General features: G+C 49.4%; 1 protein-coding gene across 5 annotated transcripts in view; it reads right to left on the minus strand.

Annotated features, from left to right (window-relative positions):
• The window catches only part of CYP4F22 (cytochrome P450 family 4 subfamily F member 22), a 74,447-nt gene that overhangs the window by 20,944 nt on the left and 34,778 nt on the right, over positions 1-18,725 (minus strand). For all 5 annotated transcript variants that reach the window (XM_012457755.3, XM_012457759.3, XM_012457756.3 and 2 more), the window contains 3 exons: positions 7,601-7,708; positions 5,811-6,033; positions 1,178-1,322 (listed from right to left, as the gene is read on the minus strand). In XM_012457755.3, coding sequence (XP_012313178.2) covers positions 1,178-1,322; positions 5,811-6,032 — 367 coding nt within the window. In that variant the 5' untranslated portion in view covers position 6,033; positions 7,601-7,708. The remainder of the gene's footprint in view (positions 1-1,177; positions 1,323-5,810; positions 6,034-7,600; positions 7,709-18,725) is intronic.

Below are 18,725 nucleotides of genomic sequence, written 5' to 3' on the forward strand. Positions count from 1 at the left end.
AGCTAGTCTCAAACTCCTGGCCTCAAGCAACCCTCCTGCTTTGGCCTCCCAAAGTGCTGAGATTACAGGTGTGAGCCACCATGCCTGACCTACTGGAGTTCATTCATCAAATGTCCCCTGATGCCTCTGGAGGTGCCCAGATAATATGGCTTGGCTGTGTCCCCACCCAAATCTCATCTTGTAGTTCCCATAATCCCCATGTGTCATGGGAGGAACCCAGTGGGAGGTAATTGAATCGTGGGAGCAGTTACCCCCATGCTGCTGTTCCAATGATAGTGAACGACTTCTCATGAGATCTGATGAATTTATAAGGGGCTTTCCCGCCTTTTGTTGGCACTTCTCCTTCCTGCCGCCATGTGAAGAAGGATGTGTTTGCTTCCCCTTCGACCATGATTGTAAGTTTCCTGAGGCCTCCCCAGCCCTGTGGAACTCTGAGTCAATTAAACCTCTTTCCTTTGTAAATTACCCAGTCTAGGGCAGACCTTTATAGCAGCATGAGAACGAATACACCAGGTACACAAGGCATCACACTGAGAATCCAGAGCCCTGCTCATGAGGAAGATAGAGCTGGACACAGACATACCAGGCCCAAAGGGTCAGGACTGAGAATGGGTCTGTCCGGGAAGTCAGAGAAGGATTCCTGGAGGAGGCAGCCATTGGAGCTGGGTGTTGAAGGCTGAGCAAGAGCTTGCCAAGCACACTTGGGAGTTTCACATCCTGGGATAGGTGTGGACTGCACAAGGAAGCAATTCTTCCACATCTCCCTCCCTGCCGGTCAGAGTCAGCCCGAGTGATGACAGCAGGCTGCAGGCTGAGTCACCAAGAGTTGTGGCCACAATGGGAATGTAAGAATCAAATGATGGGAGTGCCATGGCCAAAGATTGGGCAACACTTACTTAACAAGCCCACAGGGAACAACTGCCTCTCCGAACACGCTTGGCTCTGACTGCCAGATGGATGGACATTCCCTCAAAGTTCCTGGAACTCAGTCATTGTCACATCTTTGCCCATACTGTCCTCGCAATCTGGCCTGCCATTCTTGCTTTGGCAAACTCTTATTCATCCTTCAAAGCCCTATTCAAACGACCCTTCCTCTGGATATCCCACCTGCCTAGAATCTCAGGTAGGCTCTGGGAGTTGAGGACTCACCCATTGCTCTGAGGCCCAGCCCACCTACCTGAGGCTCCCAAAATGGGCTTGATGTAATCAGGATGCACCAGAACCAACAGTGGCAGGACAGGTCCCATCCACACCAAGACTACATGGTGCATGTTGTCCAGTACCTTCTTCTCATCTTGAAGGCCTGCCTCATTTGGAAGGTACTGCAAGAGATAAGGGAGGAGCAATGAGGAGGTGCCCAGCCCCAGCTTCCCCCGGCACCTCCCTCCTGCCATCTCCTCTAGTCACAAAACAAGCCCCAGTGGTGCTACGTGATGATTTTAGGCAGTTGGCTGCACCTCCCTGGGCCTCCATTTTCTCATCGGAAAAATGGGGAAGAACCAACTCTCCCTCTGAGGCCAGTAGAAAGGATTCACGAAATAGCAAAGCAAGAGCCCCAGCATGGGCCTGACACACAGCTGATGTTCAATAACTAAAAATAGTGGCTGGGCATAAGGTCTCACACCTGTAATCCCAGCACTTTGGGAGGCCAAGGCGAGTGGATCACCTGAGGTCAGGAGTTCGAGACCAGCCTGGCCGACATGGTAAAACCCCACCTCTACTAAAAATACAAAAATTAGCTGGGCACGGTGGCAGGTGCCTGTAATCCCAGGTACTCAGGAGGCTGAGACAGGAAAATCGCTTGAACCCTGGAGGGAGGCGGAGGTTGCAGTGAGCAGAGATTGTGCCATTGCACTCCAGCCTGGGTGACAAGAGCAAGACCCTGTCTCTTAAAAAATAAAAATAAGAGGCCTGGCATGGTGGCTCACGCCTGTAATCCAAGCACTTTGGAGGCCAAGGTGGGCAGATCACCTGAGGTCAGGAATTCAAGACCAGCCTGACCAACATGGTGAAACCCCATCTTTAAAAAATAAATAAATAAATAAAAATAAAAATAAAAATAAGGCTGGGCGAGGTAGCTCACACCTGTAATCCCAGCACTTTGGGAAGCCAAGGCAGGCAAATCATGAGGTCAGGAGATCAAGACCATCCTGGCTAACACAGTGAAACCCCGTCTCTACTAAAAAATACAAAAAATTAGCCAGGCGTGGTGGCAGGCAGCTTAGCCCCAGCTATTCAGGAGGCTGAGGCAGGAGAATCACTTGAACCCGGGAGACGGAGGTTGCAGTGAGCCAAAATCGTGCCCTGCACTCCAGCCCGGGTGACAGAGCGAGACTCCATCTCAAAAAAATAAATAAATAAAAAATAAAAATAGTAATGATAAACGCAAAGATGGTCATGGCTGACATTTATCAAGTACTTGCTATGTGAGTAATACAATGTTATTATTGTTGCTATCTTCACCACATACAGGTGTCTGGACTGTGCTGGTCCCTGTAGTGGAGACTTTTCATGTATTGGCACATTTGATTGGCACAAGAACCCTGTGAGACCATTGCTATGATTTTCCTCATTTTATTTTTGCTCAGCAAGGTCGAATGGCTTTTCTGAAGTTACAAGTTAAGTTGGTGACTGTTCTGGCTTAGGCTCCCCCAGAATGAAGTCCTGAGACAAGAGTTCTAGGGCTGGTAGTTTATGTGGGGGTGATCCCCAAAAACATGGGTAGTGAAATGGGAAGACAGCCAGTAAAGGATGAGGTGTCACGGAAGTTACCCCCAAGGGCAACCAGAGCTTGGTCCCACTGGGGAGCTGGGAGGACAGAGTAGCGCATTGCATCTCAGAGTCTTCCCACCTGAGGGCGAGGGAGCTGGGGTATTTATGCACCAATACCCATCAGTCATTGGCTGAGGGTCACTCCTGGGGGCGTTAATTCTCAAGTTCACAGAACCAACGGAACAGGCACTGGGATTCTAGGCACGCACCACCACACCCGGCTAATTTTTAAATTTTTTATAAGACTGGGTCTTCCTATGTTGCCCAAGCTGGCCTCAAACTCCCAAGCTCAAGCAATTCTCCTGCCTTGGCCTCCCAATGTGCTGGGATTGACTGCAACTGTGTGAGCCACTGTGCCTAGCCTTTATTTCATTTGCAGAGTGTGAGCTCCAGCCACCAGAGAAAGCCCCTAAAATGCAGGAGCTGGCAGCTGGACGTCAGGCCACTGCATCCAAAAATGGGTTGAGAGGAATATGGGCAAGCTCTGGCATCATCTGCAAAGCTAGTGCCGGAACCCAGGCGACCTAGCTGTAAAACCGCACTTTCTCAACCTGCTGTATGAGGCAGGGAAGCTTCAGGCTCAATGTCAGACAAATCCAAGTTCAAACCCACCTTCAGCAGCTGTGTGACCTCGGGCAAGCCGCTTAACCTCTCTGTGCTCAAATCTATAAAAGTGTGAATCCATGAAATAGGACAGATCCATCCTCATTTCACAGGCTGTGAGAATTAGAGGAGAGCTCAGATACAAAGCAGGCTAACCCAGTGCCTAGCCAGCAATAAGGCTCAGCAATTGCCAAACGAGTAAACCAACAAATGACTCCTTTCTAGCTGCTGTGTCTCCTTCTCTGTCAGGCTCAGGCCTGATCGTGTCCACACCCAAGGCTCAATTGCAGCCTCACCCAGCCCCCGTGGGCCTAGGAGCTGGGCTGGACGTACAGTGTCAAGGCTGGGTTTAGAGCTGGCCCTGGCCACCTCCTCCAGGCACTAGAGCCTGGCCACACGCTCTAGGACAACCGTCAAATCGAGAGAGGGCTTTCTAGAGTAAGGGCCCTGGACATGGGGCATGAAGAGTGAGCAGAAGTTGATCTAGCAGAGAAGCCTATCTGGACAGAGGGTGCAGTTTGGGCAAAGGCCTTGGAGGTGAGAGCTTTGTTACAGGAGTGGGAAGTGATTTTATGGAGCTAGGAAGGGATGGTGAAGTAAGTGAGGAGGATAGAGCTTGGAGCCAAAAGAGCCTTGAACACCAGCCTTTCTCTGAATGGCAATAGGGAGCCATGGAGGGTGTGTGAGCAGGGTCAGGGATGTGATTGGATGCAAGAATCCCTCTGGAGCCGGGATGGGAGATGGACTGAAGAGATGAAACTGAAGGTAGGAACTCAAGGAGGAGGCTGAACCCTAGACCAGCAGTAGAGGATAAGGCCTGAGTAGGGGTGGGGGATGGAAGAAATGAAGGAGAAAAGTCCAAAAGGAAAAGTCCAGCCTATTTCATCCAGAAAGTAGAGGCATCGGAGAGTAGAACTAAAAAAAGGGAGGCTGGGCGCGGTGGCTCACTTGAGGTCAGGAGTTTGAGACCAGCCTGGCTAACATGGTGAAACTCCGTCTCTACTGAAAATACAAAAACTAGCCGGGCATTGGAGCATACACTTGCAGGCTTGCAGTCTCAGCTACTTGGGAGGTTGAGGCAGGATGATCCCATGAGCCCAGGAGGTAGAGGCTGCAGTGAGCCATGATTGCACCACTGAACTCCAGCCTAGGTGACAGAGAAAGACCCTGTCTCTAAAAAACAAAAAAAAAGGAAAGGAAAGAAAAGTCCAGCCTATCTCATCCAGAAACCACAGAAACTGGAGGCATCAGAGGGTAGAACTAAAAGCAGGGAGGCTGGGGCTCGACAGCCTGGGTTTGAACCCCAGCTCTGCCACTTACAAGCTGTGTGACCTAGGGTCAGCTACTTAACCTCTCTGTGCCTCAGTAATCTTCCAAGCAAAATGGGTATAGTCATGGGACCCACTTCCTAGGATTGTCCAGAGAATAGAAGGAGTTAATATTTGCCTAGAAAAATAAATGGCACATATCTGCAAAATTAAAAAGGACTCAAGAGGCTGAGGCCAAAGGATCACTCGAGCTTAGGAGTTCGAGGCCGGCCTAGGCAACAGACTGAGACCCTGTCTCAAAAAAAAAAAAAAAAAAAAAAATCCATGCAATAAAAGGGTAAGAGTCCTGACCTGGGACCACAGCATTGAAGGGAGAAGAGTGGAACCACATGGGAATAGGACGTGTTCCCCTCCCCACCTCCATCCCTACCCTGGGATTCCAGACTCCAAAAGTAAAGGTACCTGTTGCTACAGTGATAGCTATAAAATTATAGAGTTCTTTTTTTTTTCTTAGAGAGACAGGGTCTCACTAGGTCACCCAGGCTAGAATGCAGTGGTGCAATCATAGCTCACTGCAGCCTCAAACTGTCAGGCTCAAGCGATCCTCCTGCCTCAGCCTCCCAAGTAGCTGGGACTACAGGTGTGTACCACTGCACTCAGCTAATTTTTGTAATTTTTCTTATACAGATGTGATCTCACTGTGTTCCCCAGGCTGGCCTCAAACTCCTAAGCTCAAGCAATCCTCCTACCTCAGTCTCCCAAGTAGCCGAGACTACAGGTGTGCACCACCATATCCATCTAATTTTTGTATTTTTTGTAAAGACTGGGTCTCACTATGTTTCCTGGCTGGTCTCAAACTCCTGGCCTCAAGCAATCCTCCCACTTCAGCCTCCCAAAATAATTCCTCTTTATTTATTTATTATTATTTTTTTATGCTCCAGATGCACGGAATAATTCATGTTTAAAGTTAGTTCTGCCTCCTCCCAGCTGTGTGACCTTGGGTAAACTGCTTGCCCTCTCTGAGCCTCGCCTCATACCCCATCATATAAATCTGCTTCTAGCTCCAACCAGATTCTTGGGAGGCTGTGGGAAGCCAGCAGGCCCACCATCCTTACCTATTACCTCGCACCTGCCCAGCCCAGCCCAGTCCTTCCTGGCCACACTTACCATGCCTAGGTGGCCCAGCAGCCAGTTACGCCGCGGGGGCTGGGGGAAGCAGCGCAGCCGGCGGCAGGTGATGTAGAAGCTCTGGCAGAGCCTCAGGAACTGCAGCAGCAGGCGGAACAGGAAGAAGAGCAGGAAGAGGAGGAGGGCGGACACCGCATATACGCGGAACGCCGTCTTCTCCAGCCCCAGGTGGTGCAGCAGGTGGTCCGTGATGGGCAGCATCCTGGAGACACACAGGGTCAGGGGTCAGTGCAACACACAAGACGATGACCCATGGGGTCAGGTACAGTGTGCCTAGGCCACAGCAGGTTCTCAGCACACGTGAGTCCCAGACACCAAGGATACCTCGTCACCCCCCAGCCCTGACCTCCAGCCAGCTGGACAGATAGATACACTCGGGGCCCTGTTCGTATGCCCTCAGCCTTGACTTTGGCAAGGTCACTCTCTTGACTTCTCTACCATAGGGCATTCTCTACTCATGCATAGCTGGTCAGGCTGGGAAACCTAGACCCCCCTCCCAAAGGAGCAGCTCTCAACCAATGACTGATGCTCATTGGTGGATAAATACCCCAGCTCCCTCACCCCTTGGGTACAGTGACCCTGAGATATGGCTTCCACTCTCACTCCAGGCTTCCCCAGTGAGATTAAACTCCAGCTGCCCAAAATAGAAACTCTCTAGCCACCTCCTTTCCCTCTCTTTCACTTTTTTTTTTTTTAGTTAATTTGAGATTCCCATAACGCAAAATTAATCATTTTAAAGGGAATAATTCAGTGGCATTGAGTACATTTACATATCATGCAACTACTACCTCCATCTAATTTCAGGACTTTCTTTCTTCCTTTCTTTCGTTTTTTTCTTTCTCTCCTTCTTTCTTTCTCTTTTTCTTTTCTTTTTTCTTTTTTTTGAAGGTCTCCTCTGTTATGCAGGCTAGAGTGCAGTGGCACAATCATGGCTCACTGCAGCCTCAACCTCCCCAGCTCAAGCAATCCTCCCACCTCAGTCTCCCAAGTAGCTGGAACTACAGGTGCATGCCACCAAGTCCAGCTGATTTTTGTTTTTTATTTTTGTAGAGACAGAGTTTTGCCATGTTGCCCAGGCCGGTCTCGAACTCCTGGGCTCAGGCGATCTTCCTGCCTTGGCCTCCCAAAGTGCTGGGATTACAGGCGTGAGCTACCTTGCCCAGCTAGTTTCAGAACATTTTCATTATCCCCCCAAAAAAACCATCCCCGTTAGTAGCCACTTCGCATTCTCCCTCCCTGGAGCCCCTGGCACCACTCATCTGCTTTCTGTCTCTATGGATTTAAGTATTCGGGAGAGTTCCTATAAATCTATCAAATTCTATGTGGCCTTTTGTGTCTGGCTTCCTTCACTCAGCATCCTGTTTTCGAGGTTCATCTACATTGTAGCATCAATCAGAGCTTAATTCCTTGTACTGCTGAGTAATATTCCTTCCCTCCTTCCTTCCTTCCTTCCTTCCTTCCTTCCTTCCTTCCTTCCTTCCTTCCTTCCTTCCTTCCTTCCTTTTCTTTGAGACAGGGTCTGGTTCCATCACTCAGGCTGGAGTGCAGTGGTGTGATCATGGCTCGCTCCAGCCTTGACCTCCCAGGCTCATGTGATCCTCCTGCCTCAGCCTCCCAAGTAGCTGGGACTACAGGTGCATGCCACCACACCCAGCCTCACATTTTCTTTATCCATTCAACTGTGGATGGACATTTGGGCTGTTTCCACCTTTTGGCTATTATGAAATATGCTATTCTGAACATGTGTATACATTTATTTGTCTGAGTACCTGTTTTCAATTCTTTGGGGTTCACTTTCTTCTTCCTTGCTGGTATTTTCTGTGATCACTTCCCTAAAAAAGTTACTTGCACTCAGATCCTTGCTTCAGAGCCAGCTCCTAAGGAACCAAGACAAAGCGGGTGGGTAACCATAACATGAATAAAACAGTAACCAGGCAGGAAGGGCTTCCCATGTGCCAAGCACCACCATGCTCCGGGCGGTACCAGCCTCATCTCAGGGAATCTGATATGGTGCGGATCTGTGTCGTCACCCAAACCTTCTGTTGAACTGTAATCCCCAGTGCTGGAGATGGGGTCTGGTGAAAGGTGTTTAGATCACGGAGGTGGTATCTCATGAATTGTTTAATACTATCCTCTTGGTGCTTGTCTTCCAGACAGTGAGTGAGTGAGTTCTCACGGATCTTGTGGGTTTTTTGGTTTTTGTCTGGAGACAGGATCTTGCTCTTGTTGCCCAGGCTGAAGCGCAGTGGCATGATCTTGGCTAACTGCAGCCTCTGCCTCCTGGGTTCAAGCAATTCTCCTACCTCAGCCTCCCGAGTAGCTAAGATTACAGGCACGCACCACCACATCCAGCTAATCTTTTTTTTTTTTGAATGTATATTTTGGTAGAGATGGGGTTTCACCATGTTGCCCAGGCTGGTCTTGAACTCCTGACCTCAGGTGATCTGCCCTCCTCGACCTCCCAAAGTGCTGGGATTATAGGCACAAGCAACCATGCCCAGCCTGAGATCCCACTGTTTAAAAATGTGTAGCACTGGCTACACATTAAATACAAAAAATTAGCCAGGCATGGTTGTGGGTGCCTGTAGTCCCAGCTACTCGGGAGGCTGAGGCAGGAGAATCGCTGAACCCAGGAGGCAGAGGTTGCAGTGAGCCAAGATTGTGCCATTGCACTCCAGGCTGGGTGACAGAGCAAGACTCTGTTTCAAAAAAAAAAAAAGAAAAAAAGTATGTAACACCTCCCGCGTCCCTCTCTTACTCCTGCACCAGCCAAGTGATGCAGCTACTCCCATTCTGCCTTCTGCCATGATGGTAAGTTTCCTGAAGCCTCCTGAGAAGCTGAGCAGATGCCAGCATCATGCTTCCTGTCCAGCCTGCAGAACCAATAGCCAGTAACACCTCTTTTCTTTATAAATTATCCAGTCTCAGGCATTTCTTTATAGCAATGCGAGAATGCACTAACACAGAATCGTACACCAGTCCTCAGAGGTAGGTTCTATCATTCTCTCCATTTTCCAGATGAAGAAGCTAAACCCCGGCTCAATTTCTCAAACTCAATGTAGACAGAAGCTGGCAGGGGTTCCCTCAAGGTCCCACCAAGGGCCACCCTTAATCACCTTCACTTTGGGGGACCAAGGATCTCAGATCACCCCAAGGAGATTCCCGAAAATGACTGGGGCCTGCTCTCTTCTCTCCTTTCCAGCCAGTACCAATGGCTGAGGGTTCTTCCCTCTGTACGCTTATCTCCTCGGGCACCACAGCTAAAGGTGTGTACTCCAGGTGCGCCCCTGAGCCCTCACCCCACCCACCCCTCCCAACAGTGCCCTCTACTAAGGGTTCAGACTAGTGTAGCTCTTCTTCTTCTTCTTTCTTCTTTTTTTGAGACAGTCTCACTCTATTGCCCAGGCTGGAGAGCAATGGGGTGATCTTGGCTTACTGCAGCCTCCACCTCCTGGGTTCAAGCGATTCTCCTGCCTCAACCTCCCGAGTAGCTGGGATTACAGGCGTCCACCACCACTCCCAGCTAATTTTTTGTATTTTTAGTAGAGACCGGCTTTCACCATGTTGGTCAGGCTGGTCTCGAACTCCTGACTTCAAGCGATCCACCCTCCTCAGCCTCCCTAAGTGCTGGGATTACAGGCGTGAACCACCATGCCAGGCTTCACTTTGCTCCTCTGCCAGCCAATGCCAAATCACATTTTCCATACAGAAGTGAAATTTCTTGGCCAGGTGCAGTGGTTCACACCTGTAGTCCCAACATTTTGGGAGGCCGAGGCAGGCAGATCACTTGAGGTCAGGAATTTGAGACCAGCCTGGAAAACATGACAAAACCCTGTCTCTACTAAAAATACAAAAATTAGCCGGGTATGGTTGCATGTGCCTGTAATCCCAGCTACTCAGGAGGCTGAGGCAGGAGAATCGCTGGAACCTGGGAGGTGGAGGTTGCAGTGAGCTGAGGTCATGCCACTGCACTCCAGCCTGGGTGATGGAGTGAGACTCCATCTCAAAACAAAATAAAAATAAAAAAAATAAAGAAGTGAAATTTCTTTTTGAGACAGAGTGTCACTCTATCACCCAGGCTAAATAGTGACCCTAAAGAGCACTATCACAGCTGAATGCAGCCTCAGCCTCCCAGGCTGAAGCGATTCTCCCACCTCACCCTCCCAGGCTGAAGCGATTCTCCCACCTCAGCCTCCCAGGCTGAAGCGATTCTCCCACCTCACCCTCCCAGGCTGAAGCGATTCTCCCACCTCAGCCTCCCAGGCTGAAGCGATTCTCCCACCTCACCCTCCCAGGCTGAAGCGATTCTCCCACCTCAGCCTCCCAGGCTGAAGCGATTCTCCCACCTCACCCTCCCAGGCTGAAGCGATTCTCCCACCTCAGCCTCCCAGGCTGAAGCGATTCTCCCACCTCAGCCTCCCAGGCTGAAGCGATTCTCCCACCTCAGCCTCCCAGGCTGAAGCGATTCTCCCACCTCACCCTCCCAGGCTGAAGCGATTCTCCCACCTCAGCCTCCCAGGCTGAAGCGATTCTCCCACCTCACCCTCCCAAGTAGCTGGGACTAACAGGTGCACACTACCATGCCCAGATAATTTTTTCTATTTTTTGTAGAGACAGAGTCTCGTGATGTTGCCCAGACTGGTCTCAAATTCCTAGGCTCAAGCAATCCTCCCACCTCTGCCTCCCAAAGTGCTGAGATTTACAGGCATGAGCCACCTCGCCTGGCTTCAGAAGTGAAATTTTTATTAGTTACCGCATCCTGGGAAAACAGCTAGGTGGGTCATCCTCAGATTTGGTGATCCCAATTGGGATGGATATTATGACTTAAAATATAGACTATATGACCAGTCTTAAGACGGCTACGATCAAAACAAAAAACAGAAAATAAGTATGAATAAGGAAGTGAACAAATCGGAACAGTTTTGCACTGTTAGTGGGAATGTAAAATGGTAAAGCTACTGTGGAAAACCATGTGGTGGTTTTTTGTTTGTTTGTTTTTTGAGATGGAGTTTTGCTCTTGTTGCCCAGGCTGCAGTGCAATAGCGCAGTCTCAGCTCACTGCAACCTCTGCCTCCCGGGTTCAAGCAATTCTCCTGCCTCAGCCTCCCAGGTAGCTAGGACTACAGGCGCATGCCACCACACCCGGCTAATTTTTGTATTTTTAGTAGAGATGGCGTTTTACCATGTTGGCCAGGCTGGTCTCAAACTCCTGACCTCAGGCAATCACCCACCCCGACCTCCCAAAGTGCTGGCATTACAGGCATGAGCCACTGTGGCCACTGGTGGTTCCTTTTATGATTAAACAAGCTGGACATGATGATGCACACCTGTGCCACTGCACTCCAACTTGGGTAACATAGGGAAATCCTGTCTCTTAAAAAAATTAAATTTAAAATTAAACATAGAATTACCCTATAATCCATCCATTCTACTTATGGGTATACACCTCAAATAATTGAAACCAGCATCTCTAAGAGATATTTGCACACTCATGTCCAGAGGAGCAGGAGTGATAATCACTAAAACATGGAAGTAGGCTGGGCACAGTGGCTCATGCATGTAATCCCAGCACTTTGGGAGGCTGAGGGGGGCAGATTACCTGAGGTCAGGAGTTTGAGACCAGCCTGGCCAACATGGTGAAACCCCATCTTTACTAAAAATACAATACAAATATTGCATTTGTATACAATATTATATTTGTATTTGTATACAATTGAATTTGTGTACAAATATTGTACAAATACATCAGCCAGGTGTGGTGGTGGGCACCTGTAATCACAGCTACTGGAGAGGCTGAGGCCCAGGAATCACTTGAACCCAGGAGGCAGAGGTTGCAGTGAGCCGAGATTGAGCCACTGCACTCCAGTTTGGACAACAGAGCAAGACTCTGTCTCAAAAAAAAAAAAGAGGTGGAAGTAAACCAAGTGTTTATCAACAAATGAATGAATAAACAAAACAGGATCCATCCATATAATGGAATATTATTCAGCCTTCAAAACGAAGGAAATTCTGCGATCTTGACTCACTGCAACCTTCGCCTCCTGGTTTCAAATGATTCTCCTGACTCAGCCTCCTGAATAGCTGGGATTACAGGCACATGCCACCACGCTCGGCTAATTTTTGTATTGTTAACAGAGACAGAGTTTCACCATGTTGGTCAGGCTGGTCTCAAACTCATGACCTCGTGATCTGCCCACCTCGGCCTCCCAAAGTGCTGGGATTACGGGCTTGAGCCACCTCATCAGGCCAAAAAGAAGGAGATTCTGACAAATGCTGCAACAGGGATGAACCTTGAGGGCATCCTGCTCAGTGAAATAAGCCAATCACAAAAGGATGTATACTGTATGATTCCACTTGTATGAGGTCCCTGAAGTAGTCAAATTCATACAAACATAAAGTCAAATAGGGGTTTCCAGGAGTGGTGGGGAAGGAGAATGGGGAATTGGTGTTTCATGGGGATGGAGTTTCAGTTTGGGAGGATGAGAAAATTCTAGAGACGGATGGTAGGGATGGCTGCGCAACACTGAATTTGCTTCATGCCACTGAACGGTACATTTAAAAATGGCTAAGATGGCCAGGTACAGTGGCTCATGTCTGTAATCCCAGCACTTTGGGAGGCTGAGGTGGGTGGATCACCTCAGGTCAGGAGTTCGAGACCAGCCTGGCCAATATAGTGAAACCCTGTTTCTACTAAAAATACAAAAATTAGCTGGGTGTGGTGGCACGCTGAGGCAGGAGAATGGCTTGAACTAGGGAGGTAGAGGTTGCAGTGAGCTGAGATGGTGCCACTGCACTCCAGCCTGAGTGACAGAGTGAGATTTCATCTCAAAAAAAAAAAAAAAAAAGAAAAAAATGGTTAGATTGTAAATTTTATGTTATATGTGTTTCACCACACTTAACATTTTAAAAAATACAAAACCAGGCACTGTGTCAGCACCTGTAATTTCAGCCACTAGGGAGGCTGAAGCAGGAGGATCACTTGAGCCCAGGAGTTTGAGACTGTAGTGCTCTATGTTCACATCTATGAATAGACCCTGCACTCCAGCCTGGGCAACACAGCAAGACCCCATCTCTGAAAAAAATACAGACTGCCTGGTGTAGGTGATATTTCCTTTGGAAAGCCCAGAGTAGGAGTAGGGGTGAGGAGGAAGCAACTTCCCAAAGGGAAGTACAAGGAGCTCCAAGCCACAAGTCCCAGGGAAAAGCTCCAAACTCAGGATGCTGATGGGCAACTGGGCTGCTTCTCACACGGGCAACTCCAGGTGACATGCTCCGTAGGAAGCAACTGTGAGTATTTATTTATTTTTTTCTTTTGAGATAGGGTCTCGCTCTGTTGCTCAAGCTGGAGTGCAGTGACACAATCATAACTCACTGCAGCCTTGAACTCCTGGGTTCAGGGGATTCTTCCACCTCAGCCTCCTGAGTAGCTAGAACTAGAGGCGTGCACTGCCACACCCAGCTAGCTTTTTTACTTTTTGGTAGACATGGGGTCTTACTATATTGCCCAGCCTGGTCTTGAACTCCTGACGTTAAGCATTCCTCCCATTTCAACCTCTCAAAGTGCTGGGATTAGAGGAGTGACCCACGGCACCGGGCGGTGGTATTTATTTCCATGCCAATTTAATGATGGGTAATGATTATCCCTAGCAATGCTGGGGAAGCCAGCTAGTGATAACTACTACTAATTAGAAACTTTAAGTGCTCTTTTTTTTTTTTTTTCTTTTCTCTGGGGAGAGTGGATAGAGTCTTCCTCTGTAGCCCAGGCTGGAGTGCAGTGGTGTGATCTCGGCTCATTGCAACCTCCACCTCCGGGGTTCAAGCGATTCTCCTGCCTCAGCCTCCCGAGTAGCTGGAATTACAGGCACCTGCCACCACGCCTGGCTAATTTTTGTATTTTCAGTAGAGACTGGGTTTCATCATGTTGACCAGGCTGGTCTTGAACTCCTGACCTCAGATGGTCCGCCTACCTTGGCCTCCCAAAGTGCTGGGATTACAGGCACGAGCCACAACACCCAGCCCTACTTCCTAATTTTTAGAACCTGTGAATGTGACTTCCTATGCCAGAGTCTTTACAGATGCGAATAAGTTAAGGACTTTTGTTGCTGAGGCAGGGTCTTGTTCTATCAGCCAGGCTGGAGTACAGTGACACAAAAACACAGCTCATTGCAGCCTCGGCCTCCTGGGCTCAAGCAATCCTCCCGTCTCGGCCTCCTGAGTAGCTGGGACTACAGGCACATGCCATCGCTCCAACTAATTTTTTTAATTTTTGTAGAGATGGGGGGGGGGTCTCACTATGTTGCCCAGGCTGGCCTCGAACTGCTGGCCTCAAGTGACCCTCTTGCCTCAGGCTCCCAAAATGCTGGGATTACAGGCATAAGCAACTGCACTTGGCCAAGTTAAGAATCTTAAGCTGGGGAGATGATCCTACGTTCTCCAGGTGGGACTTAAATGCAACCGAAGTTCCTTAAAAAGAAAGAAGCAGGCTGCACGTGGTGGCTAACGCCTGTAATCCCAACACTTTGGGAGGCCGAGGTGGGTGGATCACTTGAGGTCAGGAGTTCAAGACCAACTTGGCCAACATGGTGAAAACCCAACTCTACTAAAAATACAAAAATTAGCCGGGTGTGGTGGCAGGTGCCTGTAGTCCCAGCTACTTAGGAGGCTGAGGGGAGAGAATCGCTTAAACCTGGAAGGCAGAGGTTGCAGTGAGCCAAGATCATACCACTACACTGCAGCCTGGGTGACAAAGTGAGACCTTGTCTCAAAAAAAAAAAAAAAAAGAAGCAGAGGGAGGTTTGACAGGCAGAAGAGGAGAAGGCCACATGAGGATAGAGACAGAGACTCAAGTGATGTGTCCATGAGCCAAGGAACCACCAGAAGCTGAAAGAGGCAAGGAAGAGACCCTCCCGCAGAGCCTTCAGAAAGAGCACAGTCAATACTTGGATTTCAGAATTCTGGCCTCTAGCACTGTGAGAGAATAAATGTGTGTTGTCTTCAGTCACTGAGTTTGTGGCCATTTTGTTACAGCAGCGACAGGAAACTCATATACAGGTTAAGGGATTGGAGAACAATCCCTTTAGACAAGGTGGTCCAGGAGGGCTTCTTGGAAGAGGTGTCTCAGAGCAAAGACTTAAGTGAAGCGAGGAACTTGAAAGAAAGGGGGCCAGGCATGGTGGCTCCCCTGTGTAATTCTAGCACTTTGGGAGGCCAAGGCGAGAGGATGGCTTGAGGCCAGGAGTTCCAGGCCAGCCTGGGCAACATAGTGAGACCACCATCTCTAGCAAAAAATTTAAGAATTAGCCAGGCATAGTGGCATGTGCCTTCTAGTTCCAGCTACTCAGGAGGCTGAGGTGGGAGGACTGCTTGAGCCCAGAAGGTCAAGGCTGCAGTGAGCTATGATCACACCACTGCACCCCTGCCTGGGTGAGAGTGTGAGACCCTGTCTTTTTTTTTTTTTTTTTTTTTAGAGATGGGGTCTCACTATGTTGCCCAGGCTGGAGTGCGATGGCTATTCACAGGTGCGATTCCACTACTGATCAGCACGAGAGTTTTGACCTACTCTGTTTCTGACCTGGGCCGGTTTACCCCTCCTTAGGCAAGCTGGTGGTCCCCTGCTCCTGAGAGGTCACCCTATTGATGCCGAACTTAGTGTGGACACCCGATCGGCATAGTGCACTACAGTCCAGAACTCCTGGACTCGAGCGATCCTCCAGCCTCAGCCTCCTGAGTAACTGGGACTACAGGCACACATCACCGTGCCTGGCAAGACCTTGTCTCTTAAAAAAAAAGGAAAGGGACTTTCTTATTAAATGCAGCATGTATTTGTGCACACACACACACATAACACACACACACAGAGACACACACATACACCATGAACATCTGGGTCCTATTTCTGCCTCCTTACTGACTGGCTATGTGGCCTGGTCCTCAGTTTCCCCATTTGTACCTGGGGGTGACTATAAAAAGATGATCTCTGGATCCACACCAGTATGACCTTTTCTGCCTGCAGCCCGGTCAGGGGAGTGGAGTGGGTGTTACCATCTTGGCGGGTCCAAAAGTGCTGAGAGGGAGTCAACATATTCAGCCAACAGGGGTCACATGCATCATCACATCCACCCCCAGGAGCCACCTGGATACAGTTTAGTTCCCATCGCAGCCACCACAATCCCCTTTCTAAGGGCCTGCAACTCCCATGCTCTAACACCCTCCCTGGCATCCAAAGCCCTTCAGGAACTCGCCTCTGCCCATCCTCCACTTCAGCCTCAAAAAGTCCCCTCCTCTGGCTGGGCACTGTGGCTCGGGCCTGTAATCCCAGTACTTTGGGAGGCTGAGGCAGGTGGATCTCTTGAGGTCAGGAGTTCAAGACCAATGTGGCCAACATGGCGAAATCCCATCTCTACTAAAAATACAAAAATTAGCCAGGCACGGTGGTGAGCGCCTGTAGTCCCAGCTACTCAGGAGGCTGAGGCAGGAGAATCACTTGAGCCTGGGAGGCAGAGGTTGCAGTGAGCTGCGGAGACTACGCCACTGCACTCCAGCCTGGGCAACAGAGTGAAACTCTGTCTAAAAAAAAAAATGCCCCATTTTCAGTGTGCTTTGAGCCCTTCTTTATCTTTTCTTTTTTCTTTTTTTTTGAGACAGAGTTTTGCTCCTGTTGCCCGGTCTGGAGTGCAATGGCACAATCTCAGCTTGCTGCAACCTCCGCCTCCCAGGTTCAAGTGATTCTCCTGCTCAGCCTCCCAAGTAGCTCGGATTATGGGCGCCCACGACGACGCCGGCTAGTTTTGTTTTTTCAGTAGAGACAGGGTTTCTCCATGTTGGTCAGGCGGGTCTCAAACTCCCGACCTCAGGTGATCCGCCCACCTCAGCCTCCCAAAGTTCTGGGACTACAGGTGTGAGCCACTGCGCCCAGCCTTGAGCCCTTCTTTCTGCACCCAGTTTGTAAATGTTGGGGCTCCTTAAAGCCGCATCGTCTCCCCTTTCCTCTGTGCCCACATCCTGAGGATCGCACCCCTCCCGTGGTCTCAGCAATCCTATCTCAGGCGATTCCCATGTCTCAATGTCCAGCACTGCTAGGTCCAGCCAGCTCCTGAACATCCCCCTGGGGGCATCTCCTAGACTCTCAGATTCACCTCACCCTCTTCCTCCCCCTTTCAGCCACATCCAATCTGTTGCCAGGTCCTGCTAGTGGTCCACCCTAAACATCTTTCGAATCCATTCATCCTGCTCCATCCCCATCATCCCAACCCACATCAGGCCAGCACTGCAGTGGCCCCTTCCCACTGATTCCTAGAGTTCCACCCTTTCTCCCTGCAAGAAGTCCATTCCGCACACACAGCCAGAGGGATCTTCCTCAAATTAAATCAGACCATGAACTTCCCCTGCTCAAAATTCTCCCATGGCTCCCCTCTTTGCTCTAAATGCAATTTAGACTCTTTCGTTGTCAGTTTTTCTTTTAGAGACATGGTCTTGCTGTGCCACCCAGGCAGAAATGCAGTGGTGCAATTATAGCTCACTGCAGCCACAAACTCCTGAGCTCAAGAGATCCTCCCACCTCAGCTTCCCCAGCATCTGGGACTACAGGCAGGCACCACCATGCCCAGCTAATTTTAGATTTTGGGTAGAGATGGGATCTGACTATGTTGTCCAGGCTGGTCTTGAACTCCCGGCCTCAGGCAATCCTCTCACCTCAGCTTTCCAAAGTGCTGGGATTCCAGGCATGAGCCACCTCATCTGGCTAAATTTAGACTTTTTGTCATGGACCACAACAACCTGCATGGCCCATCCCTGTTGGTGCCTCTAGCCCTGTTCCCCGTCACTTGCTCACCTTGGGCCACTCCAGCCCACTCCTGCCACAGGCCAAGCTAGTTCCTGTCTCAGAGCCTTTGCACATTCTGTTCCCTCCATCCACATGCCTTTCCCCAGGTCTGCCCACACCAGCTCCTCATCCTCCAACCCCAGCGCTGCCTTGATGGTCCACTCTTTTGCACCACGATCAGCCACCTCCCCTCGATCACTCTCCAAAGAATCACCCAGCACCTGCTATATGCGATGATTTCCACCATCATTCACTCCATCTTCCCAGCAACCCTTAAAGAGAGCTGGAAGATTTCTCTCTTCTTTTTTTTTTTGAGACGGAGTCTTGCTCTGTCGCCCAGGCTGAAGTGCAGTGGCACGATCTCAGCTCACTGCAACCTCCACCTCCCAGGTTCAAGCAATTCTCCTGCCTCAGCCTCCAACCTGGACAACAGAGCTAGACTCCGTCTCAAAAAATATATATTCTTTAAAAAGGCTACAAAAAGATCTATACATATGGCTCTTGAGGACTTAGCTTTCACAACACTACAGGATATAATCTCTATATAGTCCTTATAAACCCGCAGACTGATTTTCCAGAGTGCTCGATACTGTTAATTACATCTCCATTAGGACCAAAAACAATGGCCTGTGTTTCTCTATACAGCTGTGTTGCTTTTGATGCTGTGTCACTGCACACAGGAGTGTGTGCACTGAGGCTCTGTGTGCAGTCCATATGGAAAGCCTGGTAGCCCTGCGAGTTAAGTACTGCTTCCATTCATCATTTATGCTGGAATTTTTCTCCCCATGGAATGTAAGTAAAACTTAGTGTTTGTCACCAATAAATGGTAATAATAAAAAAGAGAGAGAGAAGGTTTGAGGACCCATGAGAAATGGTGGCAGCCTCCGGAAAGGGCCTGAAAGAACTCGGGGCAGGGGTGAAAGGGAAAATTCAGTTTACTGTTGACTCTTCTAGGCCTTTTGATTTCCTATACCATGAGCACATGCCACCCATTCAAAACAATTAATCAATTATAAAAATTCATTAGTTGGTTGGGCACAGTGGCTCAAGCCTGTAATCCCAGAACTTTGGGA

Source organism: Aotus nancymaae, unplaced genomic scaffold (assembly GCF_030222135.1).
Source record: "Aotus nancymaae isolate 86718 unplaced genomic scaffold, 86718_ANA_hifiasm-v0.15.2.pri h1tg000028l, whole genome shotgun sequence".
Lineage (NCBI taxonomy): Eukaryota > Metazoa > Chordata > Mammalia > Primates > Aotidae > Aotus > Aotus nancymaae.